A 27,090-nucleotide genomic window follows, 5' to 3' on the forward strand; every position below is an offset into this window, starting at 1 on the left:
AGCTGCACCGGCCAGAGCTTTGATCTTCGAGAGCTTTTGGCTGAGGAGTCTGAAGCAGAGCCCACACTTTGAGAAGTCCAGAGGTCTGGCCTCCTTGTTCACTTTAGGTGGCCTCAGCCCATCCTTGCTGAGGTGGGAGAGGACGCCGCAGGCTTCTTCCCTACTGCCTCTGCTTTGTAAACGGTGTGGCAGGAAGGGAAGAACACAGGCACCCATGCCTCTAGCTAATGTCTGAGGGTCTGCGCTTCTCCCTCAGGCTTACCCCACACTCCGGCTGGGTGTTTACCAGCACAAAGGCCCTCTGTGACCAGCCACCTACAGGTTCTAACAGACCCTGGCTGTCATTTCTGGGTCTGGCCTGGGTGATTTACAGCCCTTCCCACTGTCCCCTGCTGCTGTTGGAGGAGCGTGGGCACATCCACTGCCCTTCCTGGGGACACCGCAGGGCTCCTGGGCTGCAGCTGCCACCACACTGGGCCTTGGCTTCCTGCCTCCGAGGTATGCAGAGGCAGGCGAGAGGTGGCCTAGAGGAAGCCTGGGGCCAGGGATCTGAGCTGAGCACGTCCTGGCCAGTGAGCCTTCCCTGGGAAAGAGCCCTCGTCCTTTCTGTACTATGCACATGGTGCTCTGTGACTCAACGCTTGTTCTCAGGGGAAAGCCTGCAAATGCTGTGGAGTGGAACCTGTTCCTGTCACTCAATTTCCAGTGGTCCTCACAGCCAGGAGCCTGCAGCCTTTCCCAGATCAAAGTGAGATGACGAAGCCCAGTAGCTCTGTACCCCTGCAGGCCTCCCATAGGAGCTGGGCCAGCCTCTCAGCCCACTGTAGAGACCAATGTTCCTCCTCTGGTTGCCTCTCTACCCATCAGCTCTGGTCACTGCCTTGTCTGCACTCGGCTGCCTCTCCTTGAGGATGCTTCCCAGATGCTGTCCATATAGTCCTGGGGGGCATAGCTGAAATGAGATGCCCACACCCTACGAAAGACCTCAGTGGCAGTGGCTGAGAGACTCAGGGAAGGTGAGCATAGTGTTCTAGGAGGACACCCAGGAGAGCAGAGGCTCAGGGCTGGCAGGAGAGTGACCAAGGTCCACCTTCAGGGCACAGGCTGTTTTTCTCAGCTGCGCTGACAAAGGCCACTCCAGACTGCAGGACTTTGCGGTCAGGGATGGCCCTTCCCCTCAGACTGCAGCTGGGGCTCTCAATCTTTTAACCTCTCCTGGGAGATCTCCAGTTCCCAGGCCTGGCCTTTTCCTGCCAATGCTGTAGTCTGCCTCCCTGTCTAAGGGAAAATGGGCACGACAAGAGCCCTTACTTCTAACTACTCTGTCCCCATGAAGGGGCAAAGGACAAAGCTCTTGGTAGTTTTGACCTTCTTTTAAAGCCTTGTGTAGGAGCCATAGATGCTCCCCGCATGCTATGCTGCCGTCCTTTCTCTACCCCCTTTCTGGCAGCACTGGGCTAGAGCCAGCCTGAAGGATGCAAGGCAAGCTCCCTACCACTGCTCTACGGCCCGCTCTGTGCTAGTCCTCAAACTCCTGACTGAAGGAGGAAGACAGGCTGAATTCAGATTCCACAGGATTGGGAACTGCTTAAGGGCCAGGCTAGTTAAGTCTAGTACACAAGAAGTTCACTGTGTCTGTCCCATGGATCAGGCTTGCCCCATACGACATTGGGTATTGAAAAGACCCCTCTAGGAAGAAGAAACCTGGTGTGGCCCTGTTCTCAGTCCTCTCAGACTAGACGACATACCTTAATCGGCACCAGAGAAAGCTCTAATCCAGGGTGCTATCCCTTGTGAGAACAAACTTGGAGGGGAACCAGGTCGGCCTTTAAGAAAACCTGAGAAGTCTTTTAGTCTGGCTCTGCTCCAAACTGTAAGGACCAGGGGGAACTGATCTGTATGCAGACAAATAGAGAAGAAGCAAGAAAACTCATCATACACTACGCCTACCCGACACCCAGGAGTCTTCGAGAACCAGGCCCAGCTGCGTCCTGTCAGCCCAGCCCCAGTCTTAGCATCCTCGGTGGGGACAGAGATGCAGGGCAGCCAGGGTAGAGAAGGTGATGGAGGACCCCAGGCTGTGCTGCCTCGGCAACAGGGTGCCCCCATAAGAGATGGAGGTGAATGGAGGGGCAGGGAGTTCTGAGGAAACCTCAGGGGGAGGGGTCCCAGCAAGCTGGAGCTTGGAGTGGAGCCTCCCATCCAGGTGTGGCCAGGCTTCAGTCACTCACGAGGGGGTTACGGTCATCTTGTTGACTCTGACCCTTGAGCTTCTTCTTAAAGATAGAGATTGTAGTGGAGGGTTCGTAGAAAATGGTCCAGATCTCCCCAGAAGTCCCAGGCTGGCGACAGTCCCTAAGGTCTCCTGAAGCAGTAACTCGATGAGATCTGTCAAACAAAAGCAGTTTTTCTAGTAGATCTGAACAAAACACTCAAGTAGCCACCTCACAAGCCCTGCACCTGTGACACTGCCTCGGAGGCGAGGCCTTGAGACGTGTGTTGGCTGCCTTAGAGAGCTAAGGCTGAAGGCTGGCTGTGGTGATACACAGGTACTCCTGGAGCTCGGGAGGGGAGGCAGGCACGGCTCTGAGTTCAAGGCCAGCCTGGTCTACATAGTGAGTTCCAGGACAGCCAGGGCTATATAGCCCTGGTCTCACAAAACAAACAGCTAAGGAACTATATGGAATGTGGAGGTGTGGCCTGTGGGCTCAGAGGCCGGCACAGGGCAGGGTCCTCCTTGTAATTTGGGAATTTCTGTCAAAACAATTCAAAGCTGGAAAAGGCTGTTTTAAGAGATTATGATTTTTCAAATATTTTCTTTTCTTCCTCTTCTTCTTCTTCCTCCCCCAATGAAAGAATACTACCTCCCAAAGCCATTTGCCTAGGCGCCCACCTCCCTAATGGGGTAAGGGGAAAGTTCTGAAGCGAGCATGACATCAGCCCTACTCCTAACCCATCCTCCTCTCCCCCTCCTGACAGGGACAGGGGAGCTGCAGGATTCCAGTGTTGAGAGGAGTCAGGCGTGCGCTATAGGGCCTCAGCCCTGCTTCACCTGCTGTGAGACGCCGGGCCCTATAGCTGTTGCGGGGACATGGAAAGGACTATGCCCTGAGGGACTCCCTCGGATGTGAGTTGTGACATTGGTCCTCTGAAGGTGCAGGTTCTACATCAGCGAGATCAGCCAACCACGGGTGAAAAGCCTTGAAAAGCAGCTATTTCTCTTCCCCATCCTTCACTAACAACAGCACAGTGCTGTCCAGAGGGACAGACATGCTCTAGAGTACACGCCCTACGGGAAGGCAGTGTCACGTCCAGTCCTACGCTGTTTACATAATGGGTTTGAGGAGATTCGAGAGGCATCCATGTGGTGTTCTGAAACTGACACTCTCCCCCCACACTCCACATTTCACTCTCTCTCTCTGCATGTCTGTCTGTCTGTCTGTCTGTCTGCCTGTCTAAAAGGTGAGCTCAGCCAACAAGACAAGGATATTACTTCATTGAAAAAGTTCAGACAGGAGCTGGGGAGGGTCAGTATGTGGCCACAGCTGGCTTTGATGTGTAAATGTTTGCCTCAGAGGCGAATGAGGCCAGGAGAGGAGGCCTGACCAGAGCTTCATGCTCAGGACGGCCTGTAGCGGGAGGCTGGAGAGTAAGGCTCTTCAGGCACACGGACGGACGGCACCGCCCAAGGGCTGCCCAGTTTGGGAGGCAGCACGCCAGGAGCCAGTACGCCAGGAGCCAGTCTTTCTCCAGTCGTGTCAGAACTGAGGGTTAAAGCCTTTCTAAGTTTTCTTCCTGTCTCTGAGATAGGTTTTGGTTTTTGTGTTTTTGTTTTATGTCACTTTGTAGCCCAGGCTGGCCTGGGATTTATTAAGTAGAAGAGGCTGGTCTCAAACCAGTGAACTGAATTATTCCAAACATTTAGTCCCAGGCGGGGGAGGGGCTTGTGGTCCACAGCCTCACCCAGGTGATGGCTGTTGGAGGAGAGGAGCCATGTCTCCCTGGTATAGCCGTGGTGAGTGGCTCGTGCTCCAGTGAACAGACAGTGAAAAGACTGTAGCAACACTCCTGTCTGCCTACTGAGGAGGGAGACGCAGGAGTGCTGAACCTGGCAGAAGCAGGGTCTTGATAAGTTGCCCGTGATGGTCTCAGTCACAACCCTCCTGATTCAGCTTTCTAAGAAACTAGGATTACAAATGTGTGCCGGGAGCATGGCTTAAACATATGCTTGAAAATAGTGTGGACTTACTAGTAAACTGGGGATAAGACAGAGTTTGGGCATATACGGGTCAACAGCCTCAGACACGAACAGGGGCACAGGGACCCATGGCCCGGATGTGACAGAAGGCCTGACCCATGGCCCGGATGTGACAGAAGGCCTGGGCATGTGCAAGCCCATGGGGTCCTGGGCATCAGGCAGTGGTGAGTGAAGCAAGAGCACAGGGTGCCAGTGCACTGAGCCTACATCAATGTCTCCATATCAAGCGGCCATTACTGCAGAGCCCCAAGGCTGGTCAAATGCTAAGAAGAACACAAGACTGCTACAAGCTCAGCCTTAACATGGACACAGCTCTCACCCGTCCAACGCTCAGGACATAAGGGCCTGGTGATGGGAAATGCTGGCTTGTGGGTATGACATGGCGTTGGCACTCAGGAATTCCTGGCAGCTAGGGCTGCCCACATAGGCTCTGTCTAAGACTGAATTACTCCAAACATTTAGTCACAGGTGGGGGAGGGGCTCGTGGGCCATGGCCTTACACGGGGGAGCTAATGGCCGCCAGGGGCCGTTGGAGAGGAAGCCATTGTCTTCAGGGTGAGTCGCTCATGCTCCAGTGAACAGCCCCACACCCATGCCCATGTGGGTAGCCCTGGCTAAACACAGTGGGTCACAGAGTAGAAACAAAACAAGACAGAGAGACATGGGCGTGGCATGGGGGCCTGGTGACAGGAAGGGGAGGGGAGAAGAGACGCATGGGGTGACTGTGACCAGAATACACTATGTACACGTATGGAACTGTGAAAAATAAGTTGATAAAATCCCTACGCACTAACTGAAATGTTGACATTATCTTTGTAAGACTTCCTGGGTTTCTAGAGGCATTAAGAAAAATGAGGGGCCAGGTGGCCGTGGCCCAGCAATCAGGAGGCAGGTGGAGCTCCATCAATTCTGGGCCAGCCTAGTCTACAGAGTGAAACCCATTCACACAGAGAAACCCTCTCTCGGGAAAACAAAAGAAGCAAACAAACAAACAAAACAAAACAAAAAAAAAAAAAAAAAAAAAAAAAGGAAGGAAGGAGGGAGGGAAGGAAGATGCATGGCACTGTCCTAGGAAGCCGGACTCTTAAACATGCCTCTCTGTAGGGATCAGACAAGCCTCCCAACAGGAGGCTTTCCCCTTGACTGCTGTTTCCCATGACTGCTGTTTCAACCCTCCCTAAAACTGAGTCTACCGGACACAGCATCCTTCAACCTCAGTGTGACTGGTCCTGTCACCTGTCTCTCTTGGGAGGAGCGGCGGTGTTCTCTGCCTCGTGCTGCCTGGGACTCAGCCTCTGGAACCCTGTTCTGATGTTAAACTGTCCCCAGACACATGAAGAAACGGCAGAGGAAAGACGCTGTTCTCCTGCCCACACGGGTACTCACTTAAATGTCACGTGCAGAAGGATCTTTGCCACAACCGCTGTGACTGTGAGGATGAGGAGGGTGGCCAGGCCGTACACGGTCCATCCTGCAAGTGCAAAGCAGAGTTCACTAGACTTGTGGGGGTAGAGCTGGCTCTGGGAGATCCTGCAGGAGGGAGCAGCCAGCAAGCCTTGCAGCAGAAACAACTAAGCGCTGTGCTCTGGTAAAAACCGGACTAGAGCTGGAGTCCCAGGCGTTTGGTAAGTCTGCCTGCCACTGGGACTCAGCAGTGAGCGAGTGACTCACGTCTTTGCATCCCAGTTTTCTTATCTGAGCAATGGGAAGCAAGACCTTTGAAATTCTACCGGAATCCACAGCCAAGTGATGGCCGCCCAGCATTGCCCTAGCGTCTGTGCACTTCATTCTGCACAAGAGGAGCAGTGCCTGTCTGGCCTTCTGCTGCCAAACTTGAGGACCGGATTTGTGTTTCCAGACAAAAGAAGGGCAGGGGTTTGTCTGGTCCAGTGCACGGCTCTCTGTTTAGTGCAGTACAAGGCACCTCGGAAGGAATTCTGTATCTTTTGGGTTCACTTTCCCCTCCCCGTTGGTGCATGTTTTATTACCGAGCCAATCCCCAGCCCTGACACCTTCTGAGTCAACACATTTGAGGAGTTTTACCTCGGGGCTCTAAAAGATGCTCTTATGAGGTGTTTTTCTATGACGAAGAGACATCTTGCTGCTAATCACAGTTACCAAAGGCACACAGAAGCCATCTTTGGAGGGGAGCGACACTGATGGGAGCATTTCTCTCAAAGGCCATGCAGACTAGAAGTTGCAGGGCCAATAGCCCAACCTGTGTCTGCGGGAGAAGCACCCCACAGCACCTTTGTTTCTGTAAGTGTTGAAAGAACTACCTTCCACTCTGTGGCCGCTGGCCCCAACTGATGGTACCCAGGAATGGCTACCTGGGACGGTCTGCGGTGGGTGGCTGGGGCTGGAGGTGATGACATAGAGGACTTTGGAAGAGTGGGCAGCGCTGACACTGAGGTTGGCTTGCTCCGTGATCACCTCTGCCAGGGTCTGGTTGATAGCAGGCCTCTCCTGGGGAGGTTCTTCCTTGGTGGCTTAAAGAGCAAAAGGATTAACCAGACAAAGCTGAGGACTACGGTAGGAAGGAGGGTGGTGCTCTGAGCGGGATGAGGCCTTTTCTATTCTCCTTTCTCTGTGTGAGAGGATGTTTTGCACGTGTGTAGGTGTACATGCATGTGAGGTGCATGTACATGTGAAGGCACAAGGTTAATCCTTGAACATTCCTCCATGTTACTCAGTGAGGCAGAGTCTAAAAAACCCAGTATGGCGAGTTCCAGGAATCCCATCTCTACCTTCCAAGGCTGGAATTGGATGTGGGCCAACACCCCCACCCTGAGCCACGCCCACCCAGGGCCACGCCCGCCCAGAATTTTATGTGCATTCCAGGGCTCTGCACCCTACTCTCGCCTGCTCAGCAAACACCCCATCTCAGCACTTCCCATTTTTGAGACATGGCCTCATATAGCCCAGGCTGGCCCCCAGCTATGTAGTTGAGGATGACCCTGAATTGTTATTCTTCCAGCTTCTACTGTCCATGAGCTGTTCTTACAAGTGTGTGGTATTACTCCTGGTTCAGGAGGCCTGATCTGATTCAATGCAGTGTCCTCCATTGGTCTCTGCTGGTGAAGCAGAACCTGTCAGGCTGTGGGCTGAAGGGAGAGACTGCTGAGCCTAGTGTTGAGACGGTCTCTTCAGATACTGAACCCACTTTCTTGTTTCCCTGGCGCTGTGCTCGAAGCACCTCCTTGTTACGGCAAACCCGAACCACGTGCTCTAGTTTGTCCCACTTCCTGTAGCCTTCGTCCCAAACTTTTCTAGGTTGTGTGGTCCAATACCTGTGCTTCTCGGAGGCTAACAGAGGCTCGTGTCAGGGGCAGAGCGTGTGTGTCTGAGGAGTGATGGTAACTTAGTCTGCAGGACAGGACTGCTGGGTTGTTTAGGGGCAGCAGGAGGGTGGAATGACCACTTCATGAATGAGCCTTCCAGCTCTGTCCTGCATCTCCCTCTCATCTATCCATGCAGTCTGTCTACACTGCCACTAAACAGCTAGAATGAGCCTGAGGAGACGGCTCGCAGCCTGCTCTTTCAGAGGACCTGAGTGGTTCCCAGCAACCATTCCATGGAAGGCTGCTCACAACTGCCTGTCTACACCTCTAGCCTCCCTTCTTTCCCCTGAAGCACCCACACATGTGGTATATGGCATATACTCGCACAGTCATAAATAAAAGGTAAAATAAATGTATTAAAATAGTGAAATTGAAATATAAACCAATTGTGACTGAAAGGTGGGGAGCTGTGCACTGGGAGGCGGGGAGCTGTGCACTGGGAGGTGGGGAGCTGTGCACTGGGAGGCGGGGAGCTGTGCACTGGGAGGCGGGGAGCTGTGCACTGGGAGGTGGGGAACTGTGCACTGGGAGGCGGGGAGCTGTGCACTGGGAGGTGCACTGGGAGGTGGGGAGCTGTGCACTGGGAGGCGGGGAGCTGTGCACTGGGAGGCGGGGAGCTGTGCACTGGGAGGCGGGGAGCTGTGCACTGGGAGGCGGGGAGCTGTGCACTGGGAGGCGGGGAGCTGTGCACTGGGAGGCGGGGTGTTGTGCACTGGGAGGCGGGGAGCTGTGCACTGGGAGGTGGGGAGCTGTGCACTGGGAGGCGGGGTGTTGTACAGTGGAAGGCAGGGAGCTGTGCACTTGGAGGTGGGGAGCTGTGCACTGGGAGGCGGGAGCTGTGCACTGGGAGGCGGGAGCTGTGCACTGGGAGGCGGGAGCTGTGCACTGGGAGGCGGGGGGCACTGGGAGGCAGGGAGCTGTGCACTGGGAGGCAGGGAACTGTGCACTGGGAGGCAGGGAATTGTGCACTGGGAGGCGGGGAGCTGTGCACTGGGAGGGGGGGAGCTGTGCACTGGGAGGCGGGGAGTTGTGCACTGGGAGGCGGGGTGTTGTACAGTGGAAGGCGGGGAGCTGTGCACTGGGAGGTGGGGAGCTGTGCACTGGGAGGCGGGGTGTTGTACAGTGGAAGGCAGGGAACTGTGCACCTGGAGGTGGGGAGCTGTGCACTGGGAGGCGGGGAGCTGTGCACTGGGAGGCGGGGAGCTGTGCACTGGGAGGCAGGGAGCTGTGCACTGGGAGGCACTGTGCACTGGGAGGCAGGGAATTGTGCACTGGGAGGCGGGGTGTTGTGTGATGGTGGTTGGGGGATGAAATAATGTTGAAATCATCTGTAGCTGAGTCAGAAGGACCAAGTCTGCTCCCCAAGATCCACTTTAAACTTGAAAACACTGGCAAGGAGGAGAAGGCAGAGGCACCTATGCCCCCAGAGGCAAGGATATCTTACCTTGGTACAAGACAGCAAATCCCTGGGCCTGGTTGATGCGATCAGAGAAGAAATACAAAATGACGAAGTCCAGAGAGACATTGAAGGACAGAGGTGGGCGGCTTCTGCCGTCGAGGCGGACCAGGACGCGGTGGGTGTAGCCGTCCAGCAGCTCCACCATGTCTGCAGAATCCCTGATATCGAATATCGTGAAGTTGAAATGGATGCGCGAGGCTCCCGGAACCCGGATAGTCCAGTAGCAGACCCTCCCAGTGGCGTAGGTGTCAGGGAAGTCAGGAGAGTAGACCACAGCTGCCATGGAGGAGTAGTTCCCACCGCAGGCGCCCACGAGAGCTGCAGAAGAGAAGACAGTGGGCCTTGGCTCCTCTCTAATGTGGACACGAACAAACTCCTAGAAATGTGATCCTACTAGGGACATTGTTTCCAGCTACAAACCAGGCCATCTTGGGTTTCAGGATCAAATCATAGAATGAATCACTTAAACCCTGAACAGACGACTGTGGACTGTTTGGTTTCCCCAGGAGACCTTAGACTACTGCTTGGAGGAGCAGTGAAGCCCAGGCCGGGGTCTGGCTGGAGTCAGACAGTCTGCATCAGGAGCAGCAGGGCCATGTGATCCCGAGGGCCACACCTCATTCCCAGGCCTCTCACTTGTTTTGTAGTGTAGGGCCACCACCTGCTGCTGTATCCCATGACACTGCGAGGACATCTGAGATAAAGTGCAGGAAAACACTGGGACCTCTCAGCCGAGGAGAGGCTTTTGAAGAGGTGACGTCACAAAGGAAAGGGCCTCCAGTGTCCTCCGGGTCTCTGGTACCTTAGAGGTGCAGGGCTCGCATGAGAAGTCCACAAGGAGCTCTGGACTGGAAGATGTGCTCTACAGGGCATGCTCTCCTAGCATGTGTGACCATGGGTTGGGGCTCTAAAAGCACCCAAGGGGAAGGAGCGGGGGGGGAGTACCAGACTCACAGAGCTCTGTGTCATCCACACTGTGCATCAGCCCTGCTTTCTCAGGACTCATGGTTTGAATTGACAGGCTTTTAGAAAGGGGACACCTATGTAATTAAGACCTTGAAAATGAGAGACTTCAGGAGGGAGTGTAGGAACAGGATTGAAAAGAAGTTGTTATTTCTCACTCAGGGCCATGCGCATGCCAGGCAAGCACTCGCCCCTGAGCATAGCTCCAGCAGGCTTTAGGAAAGTTCTTCTCGAGCGTACAGAAAAGCCATAAAAACAGGCTGCCTTGCTGGCCCTGGTGGTGCAGGTGTGCAGTCCCAACACCACGGAGGCTGAAGCAGGATGTCAAGACCGGCAAGAGCTCGGTGGTAGAGCCTTTGATGACCTCGAGTCTCCGGGAAGTTGCTTTTTCTTCCTAGCAACGAGGACACTCAAAATCAGAAGCCTAGGCCTCAAGGTAACCACGGAAAGTTAGCAATAATGAGTGGGGTCACAGAAATGGGCTCGTCTGTGCCAGAGTCCAGAGGGAAGAGGTGACCACCACAGATCCTGTGAGATGCTGCATGTGAGCAAATTCCTAGGGGACCTGTCAGCCTGGCTTGTGATACCATTACAACTGGTGTCTTAGCCAGGCCGATCGTAAGACTTCAGAGAAAAACACAGAGCAGAAAACAAAAAGCAAACAATCGGCCAGAAATGCGTGTAAAGTCACAGACAAAGAAAACTGGAAGATGACGTCACAGACATCACTTTGGACTGGGACAAGTAGTTCTCCGATGGCATTTCAGGAAGGAAGTGGCAAACTGTGACTCATAGAAGGCTCTGGGGTGTAAGGCTGAACATTGATTTTACATGAGAGGAGATGCCGCCAAGGTGCCCTGCTGGACAAGGGCTGCCTAGAGAAGTGTCTCTGAGCTCCTGTGCCTAGGCACTCAGAGGCACTGGGAGCCATGGTCCAGGCAGGCCTGGAGACAGACACCACAGGCTGTCAACAGAGCTTGTCGCTGTAATAGGGTAACTGTAGTTTTGCTGGCTTACCAAAGGCAAGCCCTACAGGGTCATGGTGGTTTGACTGACATTCATTGTGCTGTAAGGGGGTCAGAGGACACCTCAGGTATTGCTCTTCAGGACCTGTCAGCCTTGTTCCTTGAGACAGGAGCTTGCCTGCCAGTAGGTGGGACTGGCTAGTCAGTGAATCCAGGGACTTTCCCTGTCTCTGCCTTCCCAGTGCTGTGATGACAAGCAGGTGACCCTCTATGCCATCTCCTCAGTCCTACACCAACCTGTTTAAGGAGGGCCCAGGAGGCCATCAATAAGCAGCAGTGTCCGGGTTCCCTGAGGGAAGCTATGAGAGTGAGGTCTAAGTGTCAGTGGAGACTTGGGACATGCCAGGAGCGTGTGGGACGTCTGTTCAGAAAGGCTGCAGGCGAAGTGTGAAGCCAGACGAAGAGAAAGAAGGTGTGTTACAGGCAGCAGGGTCGTGTGGGCAGGGCGGCCCAGGCCTGTCAGAGTCAGGCCGTGAATGGTTTCTGACTGGATTCGACAGGCACCTGCCTGGCTTTGTCCAGTCTCTGCTCACTGCTCTCCGGCTCCCTCCTTGGAGGTGAGAATGCTGACTGCTGCCCCAGAACACGGGGAGTGTGGAACTCCCTTTGGTGTTACAGGGGTCGAAGCTCAAGGTCTGCCTGCATCACAGCAGAGACTTTAAGAGCACTGGCTGTTCTCGAGTTCAATTCCCAGCACTCACATAATTTCTCATGACTGTCTGTAACTTACGCTCTGCAGATCTGGTCTCTGAGGATGCCAGGCAGGCATGTGGTGCATAAACACGCAGCCAAAGCACCCATACACAACATCTAAATAAAATAATAAAGTCATTGGTTTAAAACAAACACTATGGGTGCTTCTGTTCTAGTTAGGGGTTTCCTTTGCTGTGACAAAACACCATGACCAAAAGTAAACTGGGGAGAAAAGGATTTATTTGATTTCTATGTCCACATTGATGTTCATTACAAAAGGAAACCAGAACAGGAACTTAAGCAGGGTAGGAACCTGTAGGCAGGCACTGATGCAGAGGCCATGGAGGAGTGCTGCTTACTGGCTTGCTTCCCCTGGCTTGCTCAGCCTGCTTTCTTATAGAACCCAGGACTACTAGTCCATGGGTGGCACCACCTACAGTGGGCTGGGCCCTCCCCCATTGATCACTAATTGAGAAAATGCCTTACAGCTGGGTCTCATGGCGGCATTTCCACAGCTGAGGCTCCTTCTCTCTGATGACTCTAGCTTGTGTCACGTTGACACACAGAACCAGGCAGTACAACTTCTGGGTTGGACTAAGTGCATTTGTGCTATGAGGTGCACATCGGGTGCACAGTTCAGTAGCTGGCTCTGGCACCCCTGTTCATCTGACACCCTGTGGTGCTGCCACAAAACAAAGCTGCTCAATCTTTCCCTCCTGCTATAACGCCCTGAAACCCCTCAGGTCCCAGGGGTCAGAGACACCTTTCCTGCCTTAAGTTGCTTTTCTGTTTTGGTCACAGTTCCTAGAGCCTTGGGAGGGAGTACAGCCTGTTGCTATCTTGACTTGGGGCTTCCATTCTTTGTGAAAGGGTAAGTTCTTACTGATTCAAGCAGTATTAATTTGTGATACCTCATTATGGCAGCTCTAGGAAACAAAGCTTGTGACGGTATTGCTCAAAATGGAGCTTCCCACCTAGATGAGATGTCAGGAGTGCACGCCTGGACCCTCAGCCATCAGAATCCTGCAGAGGCGCCAACATCCTCTTAAGTTTGAGGTCTCTGTTCTGCCTTTTACCGGAGACTTCCCTTTGTAGAATGCTAACTCTACCTGGGGTCAGAACTCTTACGAAGTCTCAGCACCACTGTGTGTTATGGCAGGGAAAGAGAGAACACAGTGTGGGAGAGGCCAAGGCTCAGAATCCACACCAGTCAGCACAGCCCTGCCTCTTGCTGGCACCTCATCCATGGTGGTGGTTCAGGGAAAACTCAATGACAAGACTGGAAAAATAACGAAGTGTTTGCAGTTACTGCCTCAGATGCTCCCGGGCGAGCTACAAAGCCCCAGTGTCTGCGAACACACAAATGGGGCTGTATCAAAACAAGAGCGCACCAGACAGACACTACTCGAACAGCAGTTTATGTCCTAAGCTGAAAGCCTTATCTACTCGTCAGAGTAGCCCTGAGATAGCCTGTGGGAGCGTAGAGGGGGCAGTGTTAACATCACAGGGCTGTCCATTCAAAGGGAAGGCTGCATACTCTGGTGTCTGCCCAGAAGGCTGGGAGTGGGTGTGGTCAGTAGCCATGGCCTATGCGCTGCGTGGCCGGGGTCAGGGCTGGTCCTTATTTATCACGAGCTTGTGGATCTACAGAGCCTATCTCTGTAGAAGGTATCACATGTAGTCTATCTATGGGACCGATCTTTATGGACGATGTCACGAGTGCTTTACAGAGTTTCAGGGTAGCCACATCTTATGATTTACTGTGCACACGGGACTGGGCTAATCACCACCAGGAAAGTTTTCATCAAACTGGGTTGTGCTTAAATAAACCTGAAGTAAACTAGTTGTGGCCAGGCTCCTGAAGTCTGAACGAACACCAGCTAAGTCACGTTGAACTGAACTACCTTCTTGCCTCCCATGGATGGCTACTCTGCTGGCCACGGTGGAGTCTGTCCATGCAGACACCCGCAATAGCCAAGACACTCGGAGTACTACACACAAGTGTAGACTGTTACACTGTACTAGAGGGCAGGTCTGAGCCAACCTGTTGTGTACTTCAGTCCCGGGGGCTGAGTCACGGCTGGTATCACATGGCACATGCTTCTTGAGTACTGAGGAATGGATAATTTAATGGGTGGGTGGGCTTGCTGCCCCTGGTCATGCCCTTGGCACCAAACATACTCACTGTCAAAGAGGATAATCCTGCCGTCCCCACCGCAGGGCTGCGTGTGGTCCCCGAAGCAGACACTATTGCACTCGGTGCTGGCTGCCTCCCCGTGCTTCCAGTAGTCAGGATTATTTCCACAGAAGCAGGCATAGCCTGACTCCATCCCAGCAAACTGCCACAACGGAAAAGGAGCGTGAGGACTTCTACGTTGGACCATGTGTATTTTGCACTAGGAGATGGCTATGAACTTGGGGAGGCTAGCAGCCCCCTTACCCTCAAACCCGGAGCAATAAGCCTCAGTTTCCCCATCCACCCTTTCCCTGTGCCTTTCCTTAGTTCACTCATGTCCCCTGCCTGTGAGACTCGTTTCTCCTGTCCTTGTTTCCAATGTATTTTAGTCTTTAACATGAAACACTGGTTAAAAACAGAGGAACACTTTATTTACTATTTATTATGTGCCAGGCAAAATTTTATTTAACATTTTTAATTAATTTTTATATAAATAAATGTTTTGCCTGCCTGCATGTCTGCCTGGGGCCCTCAGAGGCCAGAAGAGGATTTCTGATCTTCTAAAACTGGAGTTACAAATGGCTGTGAGCCACCATGTGGGTGCTGGGTAGCAAACCTGGTTCCTTTGGAAGAGCAGCCAGTGCTCCTAACCACTGAGATCTCTCCAGCTCCCTTATTTAAAACAAAAGCCACCTTTATTTTTATGTGCATGGGTGTTCTGCCTGCGTGTGTCTGCACTGCATGTGTGCAGTGCCTGTAGAGCCCAGAGGAGGACATTGGATCCCCTGAGACTGGAGTTTCACAGTTCTCATGTGGGAACTGTCATGTGGGCGCTGGAAATCATCCTCTGCGGCTTTAGTTACGTCTCCAGTTCTCTGTCCTCTCTCCCTCTCTCCCTTTCTCTCTCTCTGTGTCCATCCATCTGTCATCTGTGCTGTGTCTGTCCATCCATCTGTCATCCGTGTTGTTATATGTGTGCACCTATGTCCATCCATCTGTCATCCCTGTTGTGTCTATGTGTGCATGTGTGTGTCTGTTTGTCTATCTGTAACTGTATGTCTGTGGACACATGAGTACTTGTGCCCAGAGGCCAGAAGACAGTGTCAGATGTCTTAATACCTGAGTTACTGAGCTGATGAATATAGGACAAGGTAAGAAACTCTCGTCCTCCCCAAGATCAGCACATGTCCTTAGCTGCTGAGCCGTCTCTCAGGCCCCAAGACATGCTCTACAGTTAAATGTCCCAGCAAACTCATTCAGCATCGTTTACACTTCGTTTCATTAATGTCAGTACACTGAGCACACAGTCCTGCAGGAGGCAATCCCCAGACACAGAAGGAGGGACACCACACCGGAGCCTTGGTGCGCTTGCTTTATAGCCCCTCCCACCACCACCCAAGGTTTCTACTAGGGTCATTTTGTCATTTTGAGAATATAAAGCAGCTTTATAAAGCAAAACCCCCTCAGCATGGCTGTAAGTTCAGACCCTCTGGAGCAGGCACAAACGGTTCACTCCCTTAGCCTACTGAACACAGTCCCGCATAGCAGGACAGGACACCATTTATTTCCAGGTGTTTAGTACGACGACTCGAACCTCCATAATCATTTCCATACAGATTCTTATAAGTTTTCATTTGACTGAAGTAATAATCACGGGCAAGATTGTTGGGCTTAACTTTTAAAAGAACCACAGACCTTTCCCAGAGGGCTGAGCCATGCCTCGTCACCAACAATGTGTAAGAGCTTCCGTTGCCCCGGACCCTCGTCGGCACTTGCTACTGCCAGAATGTTTGACTTTATCCACGCCGATGGCCGTGCACCTCACGGTGGCTTTACTGTGCACAGTTTAACGACTGACCCTGTATATAATTCCATACGCTCATTTGCACTGGCGTGTCCTCTTTGGTGGAGAATTGTTTCTTACGCCTATTCTAAAACTGCGTTGCCTGAAATTCACTACGGTGAGCTTTAGTTTTTGCACCTCTGGGATCAAATCAACCCTGGCTGTAGGCAGCAGCATCCCTTGGGCGGAGGCCCAGATTTAACAAAGGAGGAAATGGGCGGGGCAATAGCCCCTTGTGGCTGTTTCCGGACTGTCCTGCACTGTGACAGCTGCCTCACGCTCCTGATGCCACATGTCAAAGCGTGACTAAAATAAACCTTCCTCCGTAAGCTTCCTTTGTGGCAGCTTTGAAAAAGGGAGCAAGGCAGAATGTAAACACTGTTCTGCCTGCGATTAGCCCGCTGCCTCGTGACCATTTCCTAATCTAGTGATCTTGGCAACTTTGCTAAAAAACCAACTGACCATCAACTTATAGGTTCATTTTTAAGCTGTGAAGTCTACTGGCCTGTAGGTCTGTTTCTATGACACTCTGACAGTAACTTTTTTCTGTAGTTTAAAGTCAATCTTTGCCTAAGCTATGATGCAAAACGAGACTCATTTTTCTTCATTAAGAGTTACAATGTGTCTTCGGCCAGAACATTCTGCATTCTGTGGGCTACACAGTCTCTTTTTCTACCCAGCTTCCTGGCCACATAATGAAAACAGCTACAGACAATAGGGAAATGAACGGGCATGGCTCTGTTTAATAAATACTTTATTTACCTTGTGGTGGTTGGTATATGCTTGGCCCAGGGAGTGGCACTATTAGGAGGTGTGGCCCTGTTGGAGTAGGTGTGTCACTGTGGGCACGGGCTTTAATACTCTACTCCTAGCTGCTGGGAAGCCAAAATTCTGCTACAGCTTTCAGATGAAGATGTAGCACTCTCAGCTCCGCCTGTACCATGCCTGCCTGGATGCTGCCATGCTCCCACCCTGATGACAATCAGCTGGCTCTGAGACATTCACCATATGCTCAAGCTCGGCACAAGCAAGCAGCCATACGGCCGTGGGGTCCAACTGCCTTGCTTATTCGCCTGTCTCACACGAGCAGGGTACCCTTCTTTCCTGGCCTTACTTAATGGCTTTTAGACTGAACTGGTTAAGGAAAGAGGGAAAAACTAAAGGAGAGGGAGGTATCTTTTTTGGTCTAATTTAATACAAAATAGCACTACTGAACCTTAGTAATTGGGGAATACATTTCAGATAAAGGAAAAAAGAGGAAGAAGAGAACCTTTGGGAGAGAGGTAAGGCTTAGCAGTTTACTGCTGCCTTGATTTGACTCTCTATAGAGCCATTAACATCCCTGGTCATAACAGATAAGGGCTGGACAGAGGCTCCGCCCTCCCCACCTTTACACAGAATGCTGTCCGTGCTCTCACTCCCCAGCCTGCTGTTCCTGCCCCAATTTATCATTATTTTTTCTACAGTTGTACCTTGAATCTCTGACTCCGACAAAAGCTGATACAGGTTTGTATGGTGAGCTTGTTGGACGTCTTACTGGTACCCGTGAGAGGAGGTGGGTTTCCATGATCCTTGTAGCAGCCAAGGTTTCCAGGCACTAGAGACAAACAAAACAAAAGAATTTCACAACATCTGGCTGGGAAACACTCAGAAGGAAATGCAGCTTGTGCCAGGTGTGTTCTTCCCGTGTTTACACCCTGAGGTACAACACAGGCAAATGACAACAGCTCTAAAACGGACCCTCTGGTACCGGTCTCTGCCACTGTGGCATGCAGATCCCCAGTTTACTTCATCTGTGTTGGTAGAATTCAGTACTGAAGAGGACCAGGAACAATCTCGTAAGAGAGAGAAGATGGCTTTGCTTTTGTCCCATGGCACCCATCTTGCAGTGATTCACCAAATGACAGACACGGAGGGAATGAGCAGAAGAACCCCGGTAGGAAACCCAGAGGTGTTCCTTTGGACACATACATGCGAATCTACAAGAAGAGTGATACTGCAGACGCCAAGGGAATGAACACTGTTCAAAACGGAATGACCGTAAGTGCTGCCGCAGCGAAATCGGAAGTGTCTACATCATCAGCACACCACATGCATCACTGTAACAAGCAGGTGACGGCAAGGCTCTTGCCGAGAGAAGCAACGTGCACATGGAACATGTTAAGCACCGAGAGCCAACGCAGTTTCCTGAAACTGGTGATGGAAAAACCTGTCAGAAAAAAGGATGCCAAGGAGCAGTGTGTTCCGCAGAGCACCGGCCAGCTCTGCTGGAGGAGCAGGCTTCATGGGACCTGAGGGGAAGGAGCCTGGGCTGCTGGGGCGGCTCCCCATAAATCCACAGCTTAATGTGCAAAAAAAGGTAGGAAAAAAAAAAAAAAAGACCAGAGAAGCAGGATGGCAATGTCTCATGGGTTAAAGGTACTTGCTTGATGACCTCAGTTTGACCTCTGGAACCCACATGATGGTGGAGAGAACCAACTCCTAAAAGTTGTTTTTTGGCCTTCACATGTGTGCTGTGGCATGTGCTGCCCCCTCCCACTCTTCTACCCCCCCCCCCATAAGAGTAGTGAATCGATCAGATTCAATGGTTCCAGGCTACTGGAGGAGGTCGGGTGGGGCACACAGCCCCAGGATTTCAGGTTAAAGCGAGAATGGCAGATTTGAGGCCAATCTGGGCTACATGATGCATTGGGATTTGCTTTAAAAAGTCCATAAACAGGGTTGGGGATTTAGCTCAGTGGTAGAGCGCTTGCCTAGCAAGCGCAAGGCCCTGGGTTCGGTCCCCAGCTCTGAAAAAAAAAAAGTCCATAAACAAATAAGCAAACAGACACAAGACCGGAGAGATGGCTCCACGGTTAAGAGCACTGGCTGCTCTCCCAGAGGGCACAGGTTAGACTCCCAGCATCTATAATTGTGGCTCAAGACATTTCTGTTACTCCAATTCCAGAAGATCCAGACGCCCTCTTCTGGCCTCTGCAGACATCAGACATGCACATGGTAGACATACATACATTCAGGCACACACACAGATACATAAATAAAAATATCTTAAAAAACAAACAAAGTCACCCCAAACGCCCCAAGGGAGCCTAAGTCAGCTTAATACAGAGTACGCCCACGTTTTCTGTGAAATCAGCCTAAACGCCCGCTAACAAATGAATGTATTAAAAAACGTGACATAGGGGTTGGGGATTTAGCTCAGTGGTAGAGCGCTTGCCTAGCAAACGCAAGGCCCTGGGTTCGGTCCCCAGCTCCGAAAAAAAAAAAAGAAGAAAAAAAAAAAAAAAGTGATATAAAGACATCGGAGTTGGGCTGGAGAGATGGCTCAGTGGTTAAGAGCACTGATTGCTCTTTCAGAGGCCCTGAGTTCAATCCCCAGCAACCACATGGTGGCTCAGGACCATCTGTAATGAGATCTGATGCCCTTTTCTGGTGTGTCTGAAGACAGCTACAGTGTACTCACATACAGTAAATAAAGAAATCTTAAAAAAAAAAAAAAAAAAAAAAGACATCGGAGTTTTATTCAGCCATAAAGAAAAAAATTATGGCTGGGCATCCTGGTGCATAGCTTCAATTCTAGCGTTCAGTAGACAGAGGCAGGGCAATCTCTGTGAATTCAAGGCCAGCCTGGTGTCCAGAGTGAGTTGTTCCAGGACAGTCAGGGCTACCTACACAAAATAAACTCACAGAAGAAAATGATTCAGCTGTACATATAAAGTCATATTGGTTGTGAGTGTGCACAAATCCTGTGCACACTCAAGCTAGACCAAACCCCACGGAAGCAGGGAAGGCCAGGTAGGCATGCAGTCCCACTCCTAGCTGAGGGGCTATTGGAACTGATGGCCGCTGGAGGAGGACGGTCGGTTTTCTTTGAGAGGGCTGCCCCTGACAGGCTGAACACACTCTGGTGGACGGCCATACACCCACGAATCTATACGCGGCACAGACGGAGCTGATGGGAATAAAAACAAGAGACAGGGCCCAAAGCTGGTGGGAGGAGGGAGGTGGGCACGGGAGGAGTCAGGGAAAGGGTAAATACGGTTTAAAGATGGAGTAAATCCTCAAAGAACTAGTAATAATAAAATATCATTTGCAAGAAAATGGAAGAACCTGGGGATCACCAATTAAGGAAAACAAGCCAAACCCAGAGATAAACACACACTTTCCTCCAATGTGGGACCACAAGTGGCTGTCAAGACAGCATCTCTGTGCAGCCCCAGCTGTCCTAGAACCTGCTCTGTAGACCAGGTTGGCTTTGAACTCAGAGATCTGCCTGCCTCTGCTTCCCTAGTGCTAGGATTAAGGGTGTGAGTCACCACCGCCTTCCACATTCCCTTTTTGAAGCAGGATCTCTCACTAGTCCGGAACTCGTCAAGTAGGCTGGGCTGGCTGATGAGCCCCAGGGATCTGCTGTCTCTGCCTTGCTGGCACTGGGATGAAATACACGGCCCACTATCAATAGCTTTTTTAAAGGGTTTGCTTTTAAGTGTATGTATGTATGGGTGAGCTTTTGTGCACTGCACATGTCTGCAGAGACCAGAGGGTTTCAGTCCCTAAGAAGAATGGAAGTTACAACTGGTTGTGAGCCCCAGACACGGGTCTGGGAATCGGATTTGAGGACTTCCGTTCTGGGAGACCAAACTTGGGTTCTATGACTGATCGATCTCCACAGTCATTCATGTACATATGAATGATGTAAAAGGGACAATGGGGGACGGAAGCCGACTAGTGGGACGCAGATGCAGGAGGGAATAATGAGGAGTGAATATGGCCAAAGTACATGGTATGCTTGAGTCGAGTGTTCAGAAGACCTGGAGTTGCAATGTCGTTATGAAGCCTATAACTCTGTACAATGGGTGAACGGCCCTCTGGTGAACACTATGTTTTCCACATCGCCGTTGGAACAAATGACCACAACCCCACTGTCTCCCAGTGGTATTTGGTACCTTTCCCTTTTCTAAAGGCTGGAAGAACCAAGCAGGTTTTAAGGGCCAAAGGGAAGGTGTCAGCAGAGCTGAGCCATGCTCGAAGAGTTCTAAGAAGCAGCCACATTGTTCAGTTACGGCCACCCTGCCACCAGTCCCTCATCACATCTTCCCTCCCTGGCTTCCGCTGTCCTGTCGCAGCCTCTGACTCAGACCTTCCTGTAAATGCACTGGACTCACGTATAATCCAGGATAATCTCTCCTTCCCAAATCCTTACCCAGCCTTGCAAACTCCAGGGCCATTTAAGGTCACATTCTCATAGACTTGGGATTATAAAGTCGATCTTTGGGGTTCATTACTAGCCTGCATCAGGTAGTATATCCGTGTTATAGCCACATGGTAAGTTGTTTGTTCTAGTCAAAGAGCCATATCTGAGGCAAGAGAATCAAACGTAAACAGAGGACTAACCATGGTAACTGGCTTTCACACAGCCGCGGATCTGCTGACGACTGAATGTTTGTACACACTGTGATGTAATAAGAAATATACTTGGTCTCTACCCACTTCCTGCCACCAAGTTTCCCAACCCTCAAGACTCTGGATGACTCCTCTCTAGTGAGCCACCTCGTGGTGGGCCTCTGGTTAGCCTCATTGTGGGGAGGGGGAAGACCAAGTCACAATTAGTAACTTGGAACTATGAGTCCCATTCCACATCCTCCAGGGAAGGGAAAGACATAGTGATGGAGTCCGTACTTGATTGTGACTCCTGATGAAGCCTCTTAAGCCCTAGCGATGGAGTGCAGAGAGTTTCTGAGTGGCTAACAGATCCTGGCTGAGAAATGGCACACTCCACAGGGACTGAGCTCTGGGCTCAGATCCTCTTGGACCTCAAACATACGGGCATCTTCATCGTCTTTGACCCACCATATTCTTTCTGATACACCAGCAAGTGTGTCCCTCCAATTCTGAGAGTTATTACAGAGATTACTAAGCCTGAGGTGGAAGCCTACTTTGTACGCAAGGCTTCAGATTCAGCTGTGACTGGCATCTGAATCAGGGTGTGCTCCCGTACTGCCGAGCCTTTTGCTCCCTGCTCTGATGCTGGGGATCCAGTCATGAATGGCAACCCGTCCTGTTAATGTGTAGGGAGCTGCAGGATTGGCTGCTGGGAAAAGCTCACCCATCTGGTGTCACAATAAAGTCACTGGATGTATAGGAGAAAGATTGGTTTCCTTCCTTTCACATGTTGTTGAAGTCTGAATAAACAGTGTGAATGGCGTTGAAGTGAGGCTCCAGGCAGTAATTAGGTGAAATCAGGAAGAGTGAGCTCCCACAATGGGGTAAGAAGAGGAGAAGAGAGCCCATTCTTCCTCTGCCCTGAGAGTACTCATCAGAAACATAGCCATCAAAGAGCCAGGAAGAGGGGCCTCTCCAGACATTGAATACGATGAACTTCTAGCTTAGTATGTCTATTAAGCTGCTTGGGTCTGAGGAATTTTGTTTGAAAAAAAAAATCACACACTACAGGGCATTTTAGCACTTTAATTCCAGCCTTCAGGAAGCAGAAGTGGAGCTCTGTGAGTTCAAGGCCACCCTGGCCTACATAGCAAATTCCAAGCCACCTAGAGCTATATAGAGAGACCCTGTCTCTCCCAATCCCCATGTGCACCAAATAGAAACAAGGAAACACTGCCTCAAACAGATCCTGTCCCTCAGGGGCATTCACACCCTTAGTGTTCACATCTTTTTTTCTGAAACAAGGTCTCAATTCGTAGCCTAGGCAGGCTCAAGCTTTTGAGGCTTACAAGTACACAAATAGGTCATGTCCAAAGGCTATGGCTAAGGACTGAGGTGTGCTGGGCGCCAGCCAATAGCACACACAGAACTGCATCTTAATAAAAGGCCTGTGAGCTGGACAGTGGCCCTTTCCCTTCCTGTCTTTACACAAGACATTCCAGCCCTGGCAACAGCTTGCCTGAAGCTTTATAAGAGACTTCAATGCACAAGACCAAGTCAGACTAGATTTTCTCACTCACGGGATGAACGGTGATTAATGTGCCACTTTACGTCACTAGATTTGGGGTAACCTGTTTTAAAGTCCAAAGTCAGTAACACACGATACATTCCAAATCTGCGCATTATAGCTAACTCACATGGACATGCCAGTCTCTTGGAAAGTTAGCGTTCAATCTGTTTTGTTTTTGTTTTTATGTGCACTGATGTAAAGGCGTCAGATCCCCTGGAACTGGCATTACACACAGTTAGGAGCTGCCATGTGGATGCTGGGAATTAAACCTGTGGTCCTGCTCTTACCTCCAGCCCCTCTCAATCCATGTTTAAAACTCAGGATTATTAGGTGAAGTCCTTCTCCAAACATCCTACAGTCTCTTCTAGAACCAATTCTAAAACCCTAACCTAAGAGACCAGAGAATCAGGGATAATACTTTCCTCTCTGTTTTAAGATTGGAAAGAGCATGTCCCCGTTTACTGAGCTGTATTTGCACATCGATCTTTCGAGCATATAAAAACATATACATGTATGTGTATGTACACACAGGAAGCTTTCCTCCTTAAACCATCTGACCAGTTTATGTTTGCAGGAAGTCCCTCTGCCAGTCAATCCTCACACTTGCGTCACAGGGTTGTCTTGCTACTGTTCCCGTCACAGGGCTCGTGGCTCTCCATACAAACTTTAAGATGAGTCTTTCAGAAGGAAAACCAATCTCTACAGTAGCAAGTGTACACAGGAGCCGGGCAGCCTCGGGCCAGTGTTCAGCGGAGGCCAGCCTGGGGATGTCTGAGGTTTAGGCCTAACTGCAGAGCTAAGCGGCTCTATCCAGCCTGTAGATCCAAGCTGAGCTTGTTAAAGAGAGCGTCTGTGTGGAGACTGGAACATGCACCAATGCTTCTCGGTAAGAAGCACTTGATTGTGAGCGTCCTGGTCATTTACTCTGACTTTGTTCATTTCTTCCATCATGATGTCTTAGACAACACGGCCCAAGGCACAGTCACAGACACGAAGTTTAGACACAAGCAAGGCCGCAGACTACAGCTGAACCTATAAGCTTTATTCACACGGATCTGGCGAGCAAATCCAGGCAGCTTATGGTGCAGTGAGGGAGTGGGGTACCACCATGGACCACAAAGGGGATCATTAGGAGTCAGGCTGCTCTCTGCTGCGGTTCTAATCCACCTGGTGTTTATGGTGACACCTCTGCCCCACCTCCAAGCTTACCTTAAACCTGCCGAACTTCCCACTATACATCTGCACTGAGACTCTATGTTGATAGCCCCAGTTTTCTCTCTTTCTTAAACATTTTCTTCTCATAACCTCTTTCACACACGCCCCAAAACCCCTTTGATATGAACCAGGGTATGAAGGTATATAAAACAGGGAACTAAGTCACAAAGTGTTTGCCGTGTAATGACGGGACCTGAGTTTGATCCCCAGAACACACATAAACTATGATGCACACCCAGTGCTGGGTCCTTGAGGTCCCCTGGCTGTCAGCTTGCCTAACTGTCAAGCTGCTGCAGGCTTCTGAGAGACCCCAGCTCAAAAACTCACCAGGTGGTGCACACACCTTTGAACCCAGCACTTGAGAGGCTGAGGCAGAGGCAGAGGCAAGTGGATCTCTGTGAGTTCAAGGGTAACCTGGTCTACAGAATTGAGTTCTAGGACAGCCAGGGCTACACCGAGAAACCCTGTCTCAGAAAAGAAGGAGAGGGGGAAGAGGAGGAGGAAGAGGAGGAAGAGGAAGAAGAGGAAGAAGATAAGGAAGAGGAGGAAGAGGTCATTAGACTAGGCTGGCTGGCCAGTGACTTGCAGGGATCTGCCTGGCTTTGCTTCCCCAGTGCTAGGATGACAAGGACACGCTGCCATGCCATTTTTACACAAGTTCTGGGGATCAAACTCAGATCCTCATGTTGGCATGGCGAATACTTTGTGGACTGAGCTCTCTACCTAGCATAAGTACATATTTAAAAAGTGGAACTCACATCAGCAACTCAAATAGCATTTTAAAAACAAAACATTCTAGCATAATATAATCAAAGGTATATTAACTTGATACATGCTGAGCCATTGAGTTTCCGTAAGAACGGTGATTCTCAGCCTGTGGGTCATGACCCCCTTTGGAGTCATATAGCACATATCCTGTACATCAGATATTTGAATATGATTCATAGCAGTAGCAAAGTTACAGTTATGAAGTAGTAATGAAAATAACACGAGAAATGGATGAAAGGGTCATAGTATTAGGAAGGTTGAGAACCACTGCTTAAGAACTTGGTATGAGAGTTTGAGGCCAGCCTCGTCATCTACAGAGTGAGTTCCAGGACAGCCAAGGCTACACAGAGAAACCCTGTCTTGGGTAAAACACCAAAATGAAAAAAGAAAAAAGAAAAAAGAAAAAAGAAAAGACCTTTTTGTGAACAGTAAAAGCACCGCTGTTCATGACACAATCGCCTCAGATCTCAGCACAGTTGTTTCAGGCAGCATTAGCTGTAAAGCCACGCAGTGTGTTAGGATCAGACAGCGGTGCGGCCTCCTGATGCCATGTGGGCTGCCAGAGGTGCCTCAGCCAAACTGAGCTGTGTTAATGTGTCCTGCTTTACCTTGCTCCCTGGCCTTTGGACTGCATTCCCTCTGCTTAGAAAACTCTTCCCCTCTTAAGATTTCAGTCCGAGAGCATCATTTTCTCCAGGGGTCACTCAGAGTCACAGGGGTCACTGTCCACCCCACCTTTCCCCAGTCAAAAGTGAGCTGAATGGCCAAGCAGTGCAGTGCCATGGCAGTGATGTCAGATTCCAAACAACCTTGTCTCTCTCCCACACAACCATGGAGGGTAACCTAAGTGCAAGACACCACCTTCCACACCCACTATAGTCCCTAGATCGTCTGTGACTCTGAAGGATAAGTAGCTGAAATAGTGAGTCCATGAGGCCCTCTCGGGCAGCTGTGAATCAACTCAGTACTGGCCTACAGCTAGCCATGACACCTTGTTATCTAGAAACAGCATACTAGTTTTATATAGGACAACTTTATGACTTAAAAAAATACTACATCACTGCGTGAAGTCTTTCCAAAATGCACTAGATATTAAATTTAAGATTTGTTTTGTCTTAGACAGTTTCACTGTGTAGCCTTGGCTGTCCTGGAACTTACTTTGTAGAGCAGGCTGGCCCAGAGATATGGTGCCTCTGCCTTTTAGTGCTGGGATTAAAGGTATTACTGTGCCCAGCTGAAAATCTGGGAGGGCTGGTAGGGCATTTCTGCTCTAAACAAATGCTGTGGAGGCTACTGGAACCTCGGAAATGATCCCTCAAAAGGGTCTTAAGGGGGCATTTCTTACTGCTGCTGTGCCTGTCCTGTGGGCTGAGAAGAAAACCATACAGCTCATTAGAGATGAGCTGTAAGAACCAGGACAAACACCTTGAGCATGACCTTGCACACCTGCTAGAAGCAGGAGAACTGAGTTCAGTCAGCTTGGGTTGCAGTGAGCTACTCCTCACCATGCATGCAGTGGTCAGGAGCTCTGCCGCTCACTCCTAGCTCCTGCAGTATCTGAAGACTGATCCACCTGCCCTAGGCCAGCCAGCATCTGTGCACCCTGGCTGCTCCTTCATGGCCTGCATGTCCTTTCTCTGTTTCTCTTCTCAGTTCAGGGGATGAAATCCAGAGGAAGGGCTCTAGCCCTGAGCCACATCCTTCCCTACCTCAGCCTTTCCGTGCTCAGGGCATCAGTAGTGGAATGAAGAACAATATGGGCCTCAGAGGGGTCTTGTGAGACGTGGGTAAATGCACACCACAAGGCTGGGCAGGACGTTATACAGAACAGCGATATTACCAGTCTGTACAGTAAGGCTTGCAGTGTCCACCGCACAAACAGGAATAACTTGCTGGGTAATAGAAAATTACAATAGCACTGATGTAAAAGACAACATCAGAAGCTGCCCCCTCGGAAATGTCTTTTTCCGGATATTAAAATATGCATCTTCCATCTGTGCTGCACAGTGCACTTCGCCAGGTCATCTCACATGAAGCGCCATCGGGTGGGGCGCCATTATTCCTTCTGGACAAAGAACCCTGAAGGGGAAGGCCTTTGCACAGGGACACATGTCCTTGGAGGCAGGATAGAGTTAGGGTGCAAATGCCGGCTGACCATCCTATAGAAATGCAGCCACTGCAGTTATGGAAGAGAACCACGGCACTCAGGAAAGGCCACAGGGTTGTGCCCAGCTAAGGCACTCAGTTAGCTGCATCCCCTTTTAGGCTGTAAAGTTCACCAGACGCTCACTCAAGACCACATCGGCACAGCCTCCTGGATACGCCGGGTCTTGGGAGAAGCCGGAAAGCAATGGAGGAGAGGGACTGCCTTAGGAGTAGGGCAGACCCAGCGACAAG

At 50.8% G+C, this 27,090-nt stretch overlaps 1 protein-coding gene across 1 annotated transcript in view; it reads right to left on the bottom strand.

Annotated features, from left to right (window-relative positions):
- Nucleotides 1-272: 272 nt before the first annotated feature.
- Nucleotides 273-27,090, bottom strand: part of Kremen1 (kringle containing transmembrane protein 1) — a 62,492-nt gene continuing 35,674 nt past the window's right edge. Inside the window, exons 4-9 of the mRNA XM_032916643.1 lie at nt 17,231-17,355; nt 13,925-14,078; nt 9,044-9,376; nt 6,538-6,747; nt 5,645-5,729; nt 273-2,388 (exon numbers count right to left, since the gene is read on the bottom strand). Coding sequence (XP_032772534.1) covers nt 2,220-2,388; nt 5,645-5,729; nt 6,538-6,747; nt 9,044-9,376; nt 13,925-14,078; nt 17,231-17,355 — 1,076 coding nt within the window. The 3' untranslated portion in view covers nt 273-2,219. The remainder of the gene's footprint in view (nt 2,389-5,644; nt 5,730-6,537; nt 6,748-9,043; nt 9,377-13,924; nt 14,079-17,230; nt 17,356-27,090) is intronic.

Source organism: Rattus rattus, chromosome 11 (assembly GCF_011064425.1).
Source record: "Rattus rattus isolate New Zealand chromosome 11, Rrattus_CSIRO_v1, whole genome shotgun sequence".
In the NCBI taxonomy this organism is placed as follows: Eukaryota; Metazoa; Chordata; class Mammalia; order Rodentia; family Muridae; genus Rattus; species Rattus rattus.